Here is a 16395-nt window from a genome sequence, read left to right on the forward strand (position 1 = left end):
TTTTATTAGGGGAATCTTTTTTTTTTAAAGATAATTTTCGATAAGAAACCAAGTGCTCTACGATACATCTACGTAAAATTTTATTTACTATTAATCTGTCATCTTCGATATCGGTATCTCCTTTTTATTTTTGATTCCTTTCTTTCTTGTAACCACTTAGGTTGTTGGAACAAAATATGCAATATTAACAACAGTGACGTTGTGTTTAAGTCGTGTAAACACTTTTTTTTTTACTGATATATATATCTTAATACATTGGTGTGTATTTTCATGCTGTATCTCCATTGGCTTTTTTAAATAAAATATGCACATGCAAATGTGGGGAATATATAGTGAAAATAATTACCGCCTCTCACGACAAGCAATGTGTACTGAGGACCTATTCTAACCCGGATAATCACGGGACCGATAGTGTATATATATATATATAATAAAGTGAAATTTTCTGTGCTTTGTGTTAGATATTTCTTCACTTGGGGCGGTTAAGTTCATTTAAGAGTTCATTGCTATTTCTGTGCTTTATATATATATATATATATATATATATATATATATATATATATATATATATATATGATAACATATTAAAATCAATGACCTGGCTTTATCTTTGGGGTAAAGGTCGAGTCCAACGTTTTTTATAAAAATATATTTTTTTTGTAATCTTTCTTTCTCTTTTATTCACTTGTTCAAACTTCCGGGAAACCGGTTGAAAGGGGGTTCTTACTCCTTCTGGACACCTGGTCCCACCTCTGATATATAGTTGGGCAAACATGGGCCCATGGATACACCAGAGGTGGGACCATGTACCTAGGAAGAGTAAACATCCTCTGTCGACCGGTCACACCGACCTCAGACATATACATGTATCTGTATCTTTATTATATATTTTCAATTTCATCTCTTCTTTTTTCTTTAAAAGTTTGCGGGCATATATCACACGATATATGCCCGGAAACATTCCGGCCCGCAAACATTACGTCACAATCAAATTTCTACGCCGTTAATTTTCAAATTTTTCGTGTTTTTCATCTTTTACTCAGTTGAACTGATAACATTATTGTTGAAAATAAAATTATTGTTAGTTTCTAAATGAAATTTAAAGTATATAATAAAAAGGTTATAGACTTTGTATGGGAAATATGACCACCTCATTTTTGGTCGAGGACGGACCTCGCAAGCTCGGTCCGTCTACGCGCCAAAAAACTCGGTCGTCATATTTTCCCATACAAAGTCTATAACCTATAAGTATAGACACTAGGATATTGAGAAGTTCAAGAAAGCAAGCGAATTCCCAGTATTTTGCAAAATGAAGTAGTATAAAGCATTGGGGAAAATGTATGATTTATAAGGGTAAACAATATCCGACACACATCAATAATATGACACATTTTACATGACCCCCATTACATATTTTACAATAGACTTCAAATCAATACAATACAATACCACGACTAAAGCTCTAAAGCTCTTTACATAAAAACCTGACATATACCTATATTGCTGCCACATAACCGAGAGTTGACTCGTGGAAGAAAAATCCTATGAGACATCCGGTTGTCGATCGTGATAATATAGTAATGTGATTTGTTGAGATATTTAATATCTTATGGTGTCAAATTCAGCAATGCACTTTGGTTCAGAGGATTTCCAGATGTATCACCGTTTATTAAAATGAAAAGGGAACCGGCATCGGGGGAAATATTGGTGGTATATAGGCCTAAAATTTCTTAACAAACAGAAATACGTTTTAAAAGGGGTCCCGGGGAATTTTTTATCACAAAAAGGGACCCGGGCTAAGTTTTAGTTTTCAGAAATGGGGTGAGACACCTCTATAGCCGCCACTAGCAATCACCTTTCGAAATACCTACACCACCACCCCCTACCTGGGGTTGAACTCTCGTTGTACAGAACCAAATCTTCTAGCAGCGTTGAATATTCTTAGATACTATAATTGGATATACCTACAATGTCAAATGAGAGCTGTACATCACAGTGCAAATATTGCTTCACAATTCAAATGTTTCCCAGATGAACCAGAGGTATTCCATAGTTAATTTCTCAAAATTGATTAAAGTAAACGAACAAATTTCTTTTTTTTCAGACAAGCCAAATATAAGTGTTACCCCATCTAGTCCTTACCAGATCAGAGAAGGTGATACAGCGGTGATATATTGTGTAGTGACAGACGCTAACCCCAACACTGGGATCACATGGAGCTGGACAAAGACAGGAGACCCTGCTGTCCTATACAGGCGTCAGAATTACACAATACCTAACATACAGAGATCACAGAGAGGAACCTACCAGTGTACAGCTACAAACTCTATAGGGACTTCTGTACCAACCATAGTACAGATGGATGTACAATGTAAATAGAATTGCCTTACATCTTAGAATTTCCCATCATCCCGTGGAAGGAAGCAATTATACAGACTGTTTAATATTTTTGATAAAGAAATTGCGGTTTTGATGAAATAAATCAGATGGGGGAAACTAGTTAATAACATTTTACTTATTTTAGACAAACCAACTATGCGTGTTACCCCAGCTGGTCCTTACCAGATCAGAGAAGGTGATACAACGGTGATATATTGTATAGTGACAGACGCTAACCCCAACACTGGGATCACATGGAGCTGGACAAAGACAGGGAACCCTGCTGTCCTATACACGGGTCAGAACTACACAATTCCTAACATACAGAGAGCACAGAGAGGAACATACCAGTGTACAGCTACAAACTCTATAGGGGTTTCTCTACCAGCCACGGTACTGGTGGATATACAATGTAAATAGAATTGCCTTACATCTTAGAATTTCCCATCATCCCGTGGAAGGAAGCAATTATACAGACTGTTTAATATTTTTGATAAAGAAAATGTGGTTTTGATGAAATAAATCAGATGGGGGAAACTAGTTAATAACATTTTACTTATTTTAGACAAACCAACTATGCGTGTTACCCCAGCTGGTCCTTACCAGATCAGAGAAGGTGATACAACGGTGATATATTGTATAGTGACAGACGCTAACCCCAACACTGGGATCACATGGAACTGGACAAAGACAGGGAACCCTGCTGTCCTATACACGGGTCAGATCTACACAATTCCTAACATACAGAGAGCACAGAGAGGAACCTACCAGTGTACAGCTACAAACTCTATAGGGGTTTCTCTACCAGCCACGGTACTGGTGGATGTACAATGTACGTAAAAGATAAAAAAAAAAAAAAAAAAAATAGCAAATCTTGCAAAGGTCAAAATTCTATTCTGAGGGAATAATGATATTTCAACATCCTTAGATGTGTATCAATCTAATCTGAAATAGCTTTTGACTTTGTTTAAAAATATGCAAACATCTGTATGTAGTTGAAATTCAATTTTGTTCCATATAGAGGCCCAGGGTAGCATTGAGCCACAAAAAGAGATTAAATTTTGATATGGAAATATCCAGGAAACTAATTAAAACAAATTAATTTCAAGAGTAGTATGATCACATTAGATCATATCAAACTTCCCAATGTTATATGGTTTCAGTTTTTTATTTACCAAATCTAATTAAAATCAGTCTTCTTATATCCGCGCCGTTTACTCTGCGTAAATAGATCTGACATAACCCGATTAGGGGTCATGTTCATGTGAACTTTAAGTTAACCAATTAGCGTGTCCCCTATGAAATCATCGGTATTCGCAATTCAAGGAAAATTACTGCGATTGTTTGGTTTGAAAGAAAATACATCTCAGCTAGATGTGACGTCACGATGCACCGTTTACGTTGACGGGCGTTATATTCCTCGCGTTATATAAGTAAACATCGCAGAAGACTATTCAATTCGTACCCATCCTTATTCATACATAAATCGCAATTCACAATTAATTTAAAGCAGTGATTGCGAGGCATCACATGGTTTATTCATGTAGTATCTGAAAGAGACTATTTTCGTTTCCGATTCCGGAATACGTCAAGCGTTTAAGCATCCGTAATAATGACAGACGATGGAAACAAAGACTCGTCAGCTATAACCAGACACAGAGTCAAGTGAAAATATGTTTAGAAATATACAAATGAAATACAATACAAATGAAAAATCCCTTATGTTTTTAATTATCTTTTAAATGATAGTTATTAGGCTCGAAGTCTCCATGACACATACACCCCTCCTTGCTAATTTTCAGTATTACAGCACGTAAATCTAATTCAAAAACCACTAAGCCTATTAAAATCATGATAATTCCAAATTTATTACAATTGTTTTGATTGGACAAAGATATATCTAAACGAGAATTTACACATTAATAAATCCAAAAACGCTATGTATACATACGCGCTTGAAAACAAACAACATAGTGCGGAGAAAAGTATTCAAATTATTGAAGTTGATAATGGAGGGAACGAATTGGAATTATAAGAATCAAACATTTTTTTATCGATGTGTAAACTCTGGACATTTTACTCACAAACTTAACATAAAAGTGCTTCGCACTTTTATTAAGTTTGTGAGTAAAATGTCCAGAGTTTACACATCGATAAGTTCTTCAAAAAGAATGTTTAATCCTATAATATATAATGCTATGTATTTCATAAGTGCACATAAATCTAAAATCCTACTATGTAACGTGGGTGTTAAGAGAAATCAAAAAGTGCGTATTCTGGAAAGCGACACTTGCTGTTAATATCTTTTTCTCAATTAGTTCAATTATTTCTTATAATATTAGAAATAAGAAGTTTTGTTGTTGTTTGATAATCGCTTAGTTTGAAAGGAGAAAAAATAAAGATGCAGGTATCGACGTCACAATGCACAGTTTACATCGGATGGGTTATATTTCCCGCGTTTTTAACATACACTTTCAGAGCATAAATATACAAGTAATTTCAAACAAAAAGTAATAAAAACATTTCCAAAGCAACAGTACTATCATTCTATTTGGAATAAATTCAACAATCAACATCAAAACATTTTTATAGTTTTAATGTGAGTTAAAATAAATGCATGTAAGATGCATATCTATTGTAATTATCACCTGCAACATTTATGTAAGGTAGGGGGAGGTAACTTTAGTGATCATATCACCATAGTTAACCTGAAAACCAATATTGATACATTCAGGAAAAATTCCTACTAACATATGTTAAAACATATTTGAAAAAAAAACACCGAAAACTCATTGGTCATTTATTTCTCAGGGGGTGAAAATATGTCTGCTTTGGTAAATAATTACCTTCTAAAAATTGCGAAATTGCTCATAAGCAGGCCTGCTTCTACTTCATTTGAAAATAAATGGACATATTAATACAAATTATATATTATTTAAGGCTTTAACTTCAATTTGATATAAAATTTGTATCTCTTAATTACCCTTTTTGTATCATTTTTAAACACCATCTGAAATACCTGTACCATTTATTATGGAAAGTCGACAAGAGGGGTTACTATGGCAACCGTAGCATCACAATTTCCATGAAAACCATATATGATACTTTCATAATGAGTTACAGATACTGTCAACTACAAAACATGTAAAAAGCAAAAGCATTCATAGATTCATTAATCTTCAATGACCCATGCAATCACTACCTTAATCTCGGGTATTTTACATCCTACGTTCTGTTGTTTGTATGGACGGAATAGATTAGGCATTACTGCGAAAGTTTAAAATCCCTTATAAGAAAAAATACAATTTTATAGTGTGAAATAAACTTCGTGGGGGAGAGATTACTGCAACTTGTTTACGAATTGCTGGGAACCGCCTAAATAGCCATCATTGTCTGTGTGGCGCAATCTGACTGGCTGATAGCTCTCGTGAATATTTCAAGCGAAAGGTCATGCGAACATGACCCCCTATAGGGTTATGTCAGATCCTATTGTAGCGATTGTGAGCGTATTTTAGGATCTGATTTTAATTAGATTGTTATTTATCGGGTCGAAATTTTTTTTCATGGGAAGAAACATTATTTAAAAAATGAATTTTTATTCGATTGATTTATTTCATTGGCAAGCAAATTGTTGAAAGTACATGTACATGGTAAACTCAGAATACACTTTTCAAAGTTGAAACAGACAAATACGTGAAAACATGCATAGAACATAAAACATAGATTTATACGGGCAGTGGTGTTTTCAAAAGAAATTTATCATTAATAATTTGGTTAAGATTTTTTTAAAAATGCTCTAAAAATTTGATATGATATGATATGGGTCATAAAAATTTTGATTGAGATATACATGTAAATATTTTGAATAAAAAAGTTTCAAAAAGGTGGGTTGAAGATAACTGTCTAATACACCATGAAACAAATAGTGATTTGACCTACACATCGGTAGGGCATATTTTGATGAGTTCCGTAGAGGGTATTTGTTTTCATGCGGTTTTGGGAGAAGATTGTGGAGGCGATGTGATGGATTTTCCATTTCACTGAAAAGTTTTGGACATATATTTTTCCTTCTGATAGCAAGATTTTTAAAATTGGTATCTTCCATTGTATTTTCATAGGAGTCACATGGTCGTACAATTTATAAAGCCCTTTTTTGGATTGATTCTATTTGGTTACAATGGGAAATCGCAAGTTTTCTTGACCACACCGGGCATGCATATTCACAAATTGATCTTAGGAGTGATTTGTAAACCTTTATAAAGTCACTCTCAGATAATCCTGAATATTTGAGTTGACGTAGGTAAAATAAGCGTTTCGATGCCTTTTCGGTTACATAATTCACATGTGAGATCTTCACTAATGATGACACCAAGCAATTTACTCTCAGACACTCATTCTATTTCTGTTCCATTCATTGGAAGATTTTCTACTTTGAGGGTCTTTGCCAAAAGATAAAAGGATTATTTTGGATTTGGATGGATTTATGCCCAGTTGTTTTACAGCAGACAATTCCATGATTGATTTGATGGAGGATGCCATTTCAGAATTTTCACTTTTTCGTAAAATTTCAATAAAAGTGGTGTCGTCCACAAATTTAACATATGGTATATCCTTTTGGAGATCCGCCACCATATGGATAAATAGCTCTGGCCCGCTGATGGTTCCCTGTGGTACTCCTCCGTTGACAGTTGCCCAATCCTATTTTTCTTTTCCAATCTTTACTCGCTGCACACGATTTCTGAGGAAACTTTGAAACCATTGAACCATTACGGGATCAGCATTACTGATTTGTAATTTTTCCAGCAATTTTCCATGGTGAATATGATCAAACGCTTTGCTGAAATCAATTAGTAGGAGTCTTGCAGAGACGGATCATCGTTCCTTATAAACACAACTCTGAACATGTCCAATATCTAGTCCATAATTTTGATACATATATATAAAAGGTGAAGATAACAAACAGTGATCAATCTCATAACTCCTATTAGCAATACAATATAGATAGTAGGGGAAACACGGACCCCTTGACACACCAGAGGTGGGATCAGGTGCCTAGGAGGAGTAAGTATCCCCTGTCGACCGGTCACACCTGTCGAGGGCCATATATCCTGATCAGGTAAACAGAGTTTTCTGTAGTCAAAATCAGTGTTCCAAGAACGGCCTAACAATCGGTATGAAACACGTCACACAGCATTTGACCCAATGATAGGTTGTATTGACGAACTAGATCGTTATAACGACCATATAATTTGTGAAATGCTGATTTCAAGCGAGACTGTTGAAACCCCTGTATCATCAACTTGTTTGTCAGTAGCTTGCCTCTATTTAAAAAAACGGACCGTACGCAGAACAAGTTCTTGCATATCAAATCAGTTGAGAGATATAAACACCATATGCAGGTGATAATGGAACATTGCTACATGAATATGGGAAATTGACGATGGAGAAGCTGAAATCATCCCGTTTGTCATACAGTTGAGCTGTCAGTTTGCCGTTAATGTCTACTTTCAATAAAATATCTAAGCATGGAGTAGACGTGGACGACTCTGTGGCGTCTTTTATTTCGAGCTCAATGGGATATATCGATATATGTCGACATATGAATGAAAGTTATTATTGTAAATAGATAAAACGTCGTCGATATATCTAAATGTCGAATTCAAGCCACAGCAAGCTATTTTTTCTTCTCAAGTAGAAGATTCTGAATAAAATCTGAATAAATTTAATGATATCGTTCAAAGATGATTATGATATATTATATGGTGTAAAGCTTTTCATCAGTATACGCTTTTTGAGGGCATTGGAGTTTTAAGAACATGTCTATTTTTTTTACTGTTGCTGAATCGTTGAAGTTAGTTCAGATATTTTCAGAACAGGAAACGTTTTCGAGATTTTTGTCCCATGGGAATAATGATACGTTTAAATGACTGACAATGCCTTTGGACCTCTTGTTATGAAATGTAATACCTTTCCTTTTATTAAGAAAATGTAAACTTTGTTTCAGATGACAATGTCATAACATCAAACTTAAGTGAACGATATGTCATCAGTGAACACGGACGACTTCAGATAAAATGTGATGTGGATGGAAATCCGTTATCTACCATTACGTGGTTGTTCGTTCCAAATAGCACTGTTGTAAAGACAGACTCTTATATAAGTAGTAGCTCACTGGATATACTGTCAGCAAACTGCCTAGATCACGGGAGCTACAAAGTTATAGCTGAAAATGGAAAGGGTTCAGCTGCAGTCAAAACCATCCATGTGACGGTTAGGTGTAAGTTTTATATTAATTTGTGCCAATATTTCACACTGTCTATCTGTTCAAGCGAGTTATATAAGTTATTTCTTGTAAGACTACTTTTCATTCATCTAAGCTTTTATCAACTATAACTGGCGTAAATACAGTACTTACAGCGAATGTTCATGTATTTGATAAAACATCAGTTTGCACATTGTTATGGGACATAATTACCCTGAAAGCAGCAGAATTTACTAAGAAAGACAATTAAACAATTAATAAAATTTATTTACAATAATAATTGAAAGTAAATTGTAACAATAACAAAATACTAACTTAACGGTAGTTGAACAATAAATATCAAAATCCGTGCCGAACTGAATTTACATACACACAAAACAATATAAATGTCTATAGTGTTTGTCTAACCAGAGCTCTTTTTTCATAAAAAAAATCACAGTGTATTTATGATAAGAATGAATTTTCTAGCACAATTTTGAAAGATAATGTTGCAGCCATTATGTCATCTTTCTACTAAAGAAGTAAACTTCGAGCTCTATAAAAATCTAGTTCATAGGTGTCAATTGAGTGCAAGTAATGCATAGCAAGAAGTAAACATCGAACTCTAAAATAACCTAGGTCAAATGTGTCAATTGAGTACAAGTATCACTTCGTAATTCTTTATATCGAATGATGACATCTCCATATGAATGTAATATTCTCGAGAGGGACGTTAAACAATATTCAATCAATCAATCATAGCTACTGTAATAAAATCAATACAAATATTAGTATACTAGTTAAGAAAGTTCCTGTAGTATGTTTATTTGTTGAACAGGTAAACCCCGACTATATAACATCGATTCCCAATCTCCTGACAAAGTAGTCATAGAACATTTTGATTCTCTCCAAATACTGGTGAGAATTTTATTATACCCACCAGCGACTTCGACGCAATGGATTTTCACAGGAAGAAATTATACAAGTAAAGTCATTCCCAATAATACAGATGGTTACAGAATAACAAACACTAAAGGGGAAATTGAACAAAACATCACCCTCAACAAAAGTAGAATCAATGAGAAAGATTTTGGAGAGTACATCATAATGGTTCAGAATGATATTGGTACCTTCCTTAGGATCTATCGCGTGGATACAGCAAGTAGGTCAATTGTAACAGTATTATTTGTTATGTATACAACCATTATATATATATATATATATATATATATATATATATATATATATACATGTATCTAAATATATATATATATATATAGCTGACGCGTCTTGAGATTTTGGGTCCAAATGAGGTAATTGCGTAATAGAGAAATAACGTCACAAATATCGTTTATTGTTCGGAACGTTAAAAAATTCCGCAGCGTGTTTTTGTCCCCTTCTTCTTTATATTTTGGTTTATCAAGGTTTAAGAAAAAATATCTAATATATATATATAGTACTTATAATTACAAGTACCTGAATTCAGAACTTTAATTTTTAGCCTCAGAAGAGAAAATATTGCACGTTCGTAGAACATATAAAGGAAGTTATTGGCATTTACAAAAGTGAAGTTAAAAGACGTTTTTCTCCCTTTGAAAAAATACGTACTTTGTGATTTTGTAAACAGTTGTGCTAAATAGGAATGTGACAGATGAAATGTAAAACTTTCAGTGTGAATCATTCGAGCTGTACATCGAGTGTCTGTACTCTGCACTATTCCATCATCCATTGTATACGACAAAGAAGAAATTACCCGGGTTTTTTCTGCACGATATTCGAAGTATATGTATCTGAAAGCGATGGTAGTTGTGGGAATAATTAATCAATTAAAACGGTGAAAAAAGAAATAAACAATTATTACGTTCATGAGTTTGATTCAACAGGCATTAAAAGAGAAAAAATAAATACGCACGTACATTTTTTTAACTCGCCAGTGGCGTAGCTTCCTATGAAGCACGGAAGCATGTGCTTCCACATTGTTGCATTAAAAAAAAAATGAAATAATTACTTAATTTGACTATATTTTAATTGCTACAAAATATATTAGAATAAACTATGGCATAAAAGTTAGTGTTGTATCTATTTAAAAACAAAGGCACATGGGGTAAGGCCGGACAGCGTATCCCGCCCCTTTCATTTAAAAAAAAGATTAATTGATTTTTTTTAGACGTTATTTACTCTATTTATAACAACTAATGTGTTTCTAAACTCTGTCAAAGCTTTATTTAAAACTACTAAAATTCGATTGTATCTTCTTTCATTTTAGATACATCGAATTTTAGTAATTGTAATTAAGCTTTCACTGAATTCAAAAACACATTTAATTTAGTTGTTATAAAGAGAGTACAAAACGTCCCAAAATTAAAAACAAATTGTAGTAAAACTAATGGACAATCGTTTTTTTTTTAAATTGAAGGAAGTTACGATGTTCTTACCCCATGTGCCTGTGTTTAAAATTAAAGAAAGTGTGTATTGGAGACTTTGAAAATACCTATCTTAACTGTCTAAAATTCACCAGTTTCCTGCTTCGCCCCCTGGGTCCCCACCAGAGATTTGTCCTGGACCCATTGGGGATAAGTGTAGATTCACATGAATTATTAATTAATCGTTAATTAGAATTATACTGGAAACATTGCATTTGTTAAACAGTGCTAAAATGCGGAGAGATCACCACCGAGAACAATGTGATGACATGGACATGTAGCACCAAATTGGAAGGGGGTTGGTTGAATTCATAAGTTTAGTCTTGCGTTTTTCGTTGCAAAAACAAAAAACTGAGAGGCGGCAACCAGCCAATGCATGGAACTTTGCAAGCAATAAGGACTTTCTTTCCATTTGGATATAACAAAAAAAGGATACATGTAAACAATTTCAAATTCTCTCTCTCTCTCTCTCTCTCTCTCTCTCTCTCTCTCTCTCTCTCTCTCTCTGGACATAAACATTATTTGTTTAATAATCAATATTTCAGTTTCCATTTGTATGTAATGAATTCAATTGTGCATCGGCAACATCAATGTTTATAGGCCCATGATTAATTATCAAAATAGATATAAAAGTGCATCAATTATGAAAAATTAAATACCTGTAGAAATGATAGCTGATGAATATAATTTCAATATTAATTCCTGTACTAATATCCAAATTTATACCCACTGTTTTGTGTGTTATTGGGAGGGGATAATACATGAACATGTAATTTGGTTGATATGTGTAAATAATACGTATGTCAAGTACATAATTCATGGCACCATGATTTGATTTTGTGAGCTATCCAAGTTGTACCCCTACAAGCAGCATTCCATCACAATCTTAACCATATATAAATATAAACATTAAGTTCACTGGTCATATTATCCTCAGGATCAGTCGCAGCAGCTCAATGGTATAAAACGTTCGCTTTGTAACCGGGAGGTCGTGAGTTTGAGCGTCACTCATGCCAAGGCTGAGTCAAACCTAAGACTCTAACATAGGTAGTGATTGCTCCTTCGGTATTTAGAAGTGAGAATCACGGGTCTTTTGGATATGACCTTAAAACTGTCGTGACTGGCTTTGGCACGTTAAAAAACCCCAGTGTTACGGCCCTGGCCGTAGGTCTAAATTTATGGTACTTCACCTACAGCTGATGACGTCTTTCTTTACGGTACGTTAAACAAACAACTAACAATATGATCAGAAAGTTGGGTCACTCATTTCTTTAAACTATCAAAGAAGTGTCGGAGCTTTGTCATTTGTCCATATGAATTTGGTATTTTACATTCTTGAATATCAGTTATTGTCTCACGATAGAAAGATTATATATATTAAGATTTAATTCGATAGATAAATTAACACGAATTCCAATCAGGTCTATGGAAATGAATTTGCCTGAAAACAGAAAATTAAACTGAATTCTTATAAATTTAATTTGTTCAGTGCTAAATATAATTGAAAATATGACAGTAATTTATTACGACTTATCATTTCAGGAGAAAAAAGGAAATATTATAACACTTGATTTTACCTATGAAAATTGCTTTGAATGTTTACTTCACTGCATTTCCATACTTCAAAATTTCATACAATATCATAAGTCCCAGTACATATTATATACTTTGAAAAAAAGTACATGTATCAGTTTTATTAATTTGTTTTCAAACAAATTAGTACGTCTGTGAAATATTGATCAACCTATTAATTGCAATGAAAAATGCAACTTGCATTGAGTGAATTCAATTATAAATTGACAACATTGACTAGTCAAAGTTGCACAAAGTTAACTTGTTACTTGTACATTATAATGTTAATCATGATTAAATGATCATAGTTATAATAAGATATGTTACAACAATTTTCAGACCCGTATGCTATCATTCTTACTTGCTTTTAAATCTATCATAAGTTGGTTTTATAATTCAAAATTAGCATGCTAGCTTTAGAAGCAAATAAGAATAATTATCAAATTGTAAGAGAGAATTCTCTACATCTAATGAGATACTAGGCCGCCATATTTCACCGTATTATGTATAAATATTGTATAACCCTGATAGTATGATGTATGGAGTTTGAGTGCATGAATATTGGTAGTTATTATCTATTGAGTTGAAATACTTTGCAAAGTAATTAATATTTTTTTTTCTACCTGTACATAATTTTAGCTACTGAGAAAGTTAAAGAAACATAGGTTTACATTTATAATTATAGAATTGTAATGGTTGCTATGGTGACAGTATTGTAATGGGAATGTTTCTTATGGTAACTGTTAGTTAAGATAATGTCTGTATGATATACTTAAGAGAAAATATTGTTAAACGTGTTTGTTCTTAATAAATATCATAACATTGTTTAGAATTGCCTTCAAATTGTGTGCATCACAAGTTTCAAGTGTTACTTCTAAATGAATGAAATTCTACACCATAATATATATTATATTCGTGACGTCATATCTCCGGAACCATGCAAGATAAGACCATAACATTTTCAATGCGCAATTAGGCATACATGTGTGTCATTTTAAAGTGAAAATCTCATTTTTGATAAATTCCTCATTTGGAACCAAAATCTCGTGGCTGGTCACACACACACACACACACACACACACACACACACACACACACACACACACACACACACACACACACACACATATATATTACAATACTCAAAAGCTATAATGTACATCTTATACGAACATGAAAAAAGAAAAAGCCAGATGTCATATATGTAGGACTCCAAAGTGCGATGCAACTCTAAAGTGGTATGTTTATTTGCCACGCCAAAGTGCGCTGGTCTGCGCCAAACCCCGATGGTGTGACACGCCAAAGTGCGATGGCCCACAATCATGCGCCATAGTGCAATGGTCTGACACGCCATAGTGCGATGGTTTGAGACGAATGCGCCATAGTGTAATGGTACTTAATAATGCACCAACGCGATGGTGTAGCATGCCAAAGTGCGATGGAGTGACACTTCGAAGTATGTTGGTTTGCAAAATTGAATGCACACAGTGTTTTGGTAAAGACTGTACCAACCGTGTGTTGTTTCACCAAAATATCAATGCAAAATAGTTATAAACTTATTTCATTACTATTTAGTTGTCGTGTTAATGAACACAAAATTTTCAAACGCGAAATTGCATAGAATTACTTGCATTATAGCATACCCTCTCCCCCAGGAATTTATTACGTCTACATCACAAATAATAAAATTTAATGATAATGAATTACAGCATGTTTGGTCGAAGTACTTTGCCGTTCTCACAATACCTTGCCATTGTTCATGTCAATCTTAATCACTCGTGCCTTTCTCCAATATCCCGAATACGTTGTTGTCAAGAGAAAACCCTTTGGTGGTGTAAAATGACGTTGGATTTTGAAAAACGTTATGAATGACGTCGTAATAATATGAGTCTCAAACGTTACTCTACTCCGCAACCATCGGACTTTGGAGTGTCAGAATACACACTTTGGCGTGGTGCGCCTACAAATGAAGGGTCATCGCGCTTTGGCTTGCCAGACCATCGCACTTTGGCGTAGCGTGTCTATAGGAGAGGGCCCATCGTACTTTAGCGTCCGTAACGTTATTAAACCATCGCATTTTGGCATCTCACGTTACAGTCTTACATATATAAAGGACGGAAATAGTAATGAACTCTTAAAAAACAAAACTGTCCTAAGTGAAGAAATATTCAATACAAGTGGGTATCCCAATAAAATAAAGTAAAATTTTCTGTGCCAAATTATATTAAATATTTCTTCACTTTGGGCAGTTATGTTCATTTAAGAGTTCATTGCCATTTCCGTGCTTTATATACTAGTAAAATATTTCAAATGCAATGTGTATCTTGTATAATCATCTTAAATGTACGTTAAATAATATGGCATGTCAAACGTTGCAATATTTGATCTTTTCAATTGGTATTGTATAATTGTCCATTTGTATTGTAACGTGTTAGGGTTCGAAGATTTGGATGAGTCCCTATACTTATTGATATTGATCTTAAACAAATGATTAGGAACTATACGAGTCAATATATACAGATATGTGCAAGATTTCCTATCTTTATAAAAAAAAATGTACGAGTCAATATATACAGATATGTGCAAGATTTCCTATCTTTATCATAAAGAGACTATAGATCTGGATGTGACAGATCCGGGAGTACGGGAGATGTGTCCTTATACCGGACAGATCCCTTTTGTCGAAGGACTGATCAAACAAAATAAAATAAACACCAGGTGAACGTCCCCACCTTTAAAAGCTTCCCTACTAGTATACTAGACACCGTATACTGTTAGTTTCTTTATTCACCGTACCTTCGATAACTCCTTGCCAGCGTCTACTTCAGAATGACCCTGTCTCTCGCAAAACAGCCGTATTTATACTACCCGGCATTCGTTATGCCTTGGGTCATATCGTATTGTCCTACGATAAAGTCCGGATCACATCAGCTCTATTTATAGATAATAATACATCCCGTGCCCGATCCCAATTCGTCACATTACCCACGCCTCTATTTTACATGCGTCCGCGCATGAAACGAAAACTTGGGTATCATCAACAAAAACATTTAATGAGAAGAAAACATGAAAATGTAGACCAATGATGAGTAATGTAAAAATGAACATGATGTGAAATAGATATGCCTTATCCATAATCCTATATGCTTAACAATAATTCAAAACAGTACATATGTGTAACTCTTTGTTACTGTGTTCTTGGACTAAAGTCATATACAATTTATATGTCAAAACACACTTCACTCTCGGTGATTTTCTTTATGCTTCGTCCATTTTCAAGATACTTTGTGATAGTAACCTCCTTCATCCTTTTCTTGGTACCTTCAGTCTGGGTGTACTGATGTATCATCATACGACCTTCTGTCTGAGTTCCGATAGACACCCCTGTTGAAACAGATCGAACTTCTGTTCTGTTCATCACCTTTCTTGATGTGTGCACAGGGCTAGGTGCCGTTCGTTTCCTCACCATACGCCCAACAACCAGGTCACTAGTGCTGGGAAGAGATTCGATGCTCCGTTCTGCGAGATCATCTCCCAACTGGATTTCTGGATCTTCATCCCATTCACTATCATAATCTGTGGAATCTTTTCGCATTGTACTGATACTAGGTGCGTCTTTATCTGTTTCTTCAGATGGACCCACATCAGGATGCTTCATCTTCATGTGTTTCAGGAAATATTCCTTCTTCTTGAAAGACACGTGGCATTTCTCACACACCAACAAGTTCCGTGTACACTTCATAACATGTTCGATCCAGATTTCCTTCCCGTCGACTTCAT

At 34.3% G+C, this 16395-nt stretch overlaps 1 protein-coding gene across 1 annotated transcript in view; it reads left to right on the plus strand.

Annotated features, from left to right (window-relative positions):
• The first annotated feature begins 1969 nt into the window (after positions 1-1969).
• Positions 1970-16395, plus strand: part of LOC125680240 (brother of CDO-like) — a 40195-nt gene continuing 25769 nt past the window's right edge. Inside the window, exons 1-5 of the mRNA XM_056153582.1 lie at positions 1970-1985; positions 2105-2311; positions 2525-2791; positions 2945-3211; positions 9459-9782. Coding sequence (XP_056009557.1) covers positions 1970-1985; positions 2105-2311; positions 2525-2791; positions 2945-3211; positions 9459-9782 — 1081 coding nt within the window. The remainder of the gene's footprint in view (positions 1986-2104; positions 2312-2524; positions 2792-2944; positions 3212-9458; positions 9783-16395) is intronic.

Source organism: Ostrea edulis, chromosome 2 (assembly GCF_947568905.1).
Source record: "Ostrea edulis chromosome 2, xbOstEdul1.1, whole genome shotgun sequence".
NCBI classification, from domain to species: Eukaryota; Metazoa; Mollusca; class Bivalvia; order Ostreida; family Ostreidae; genus Ostrea; species Ostrea edulis.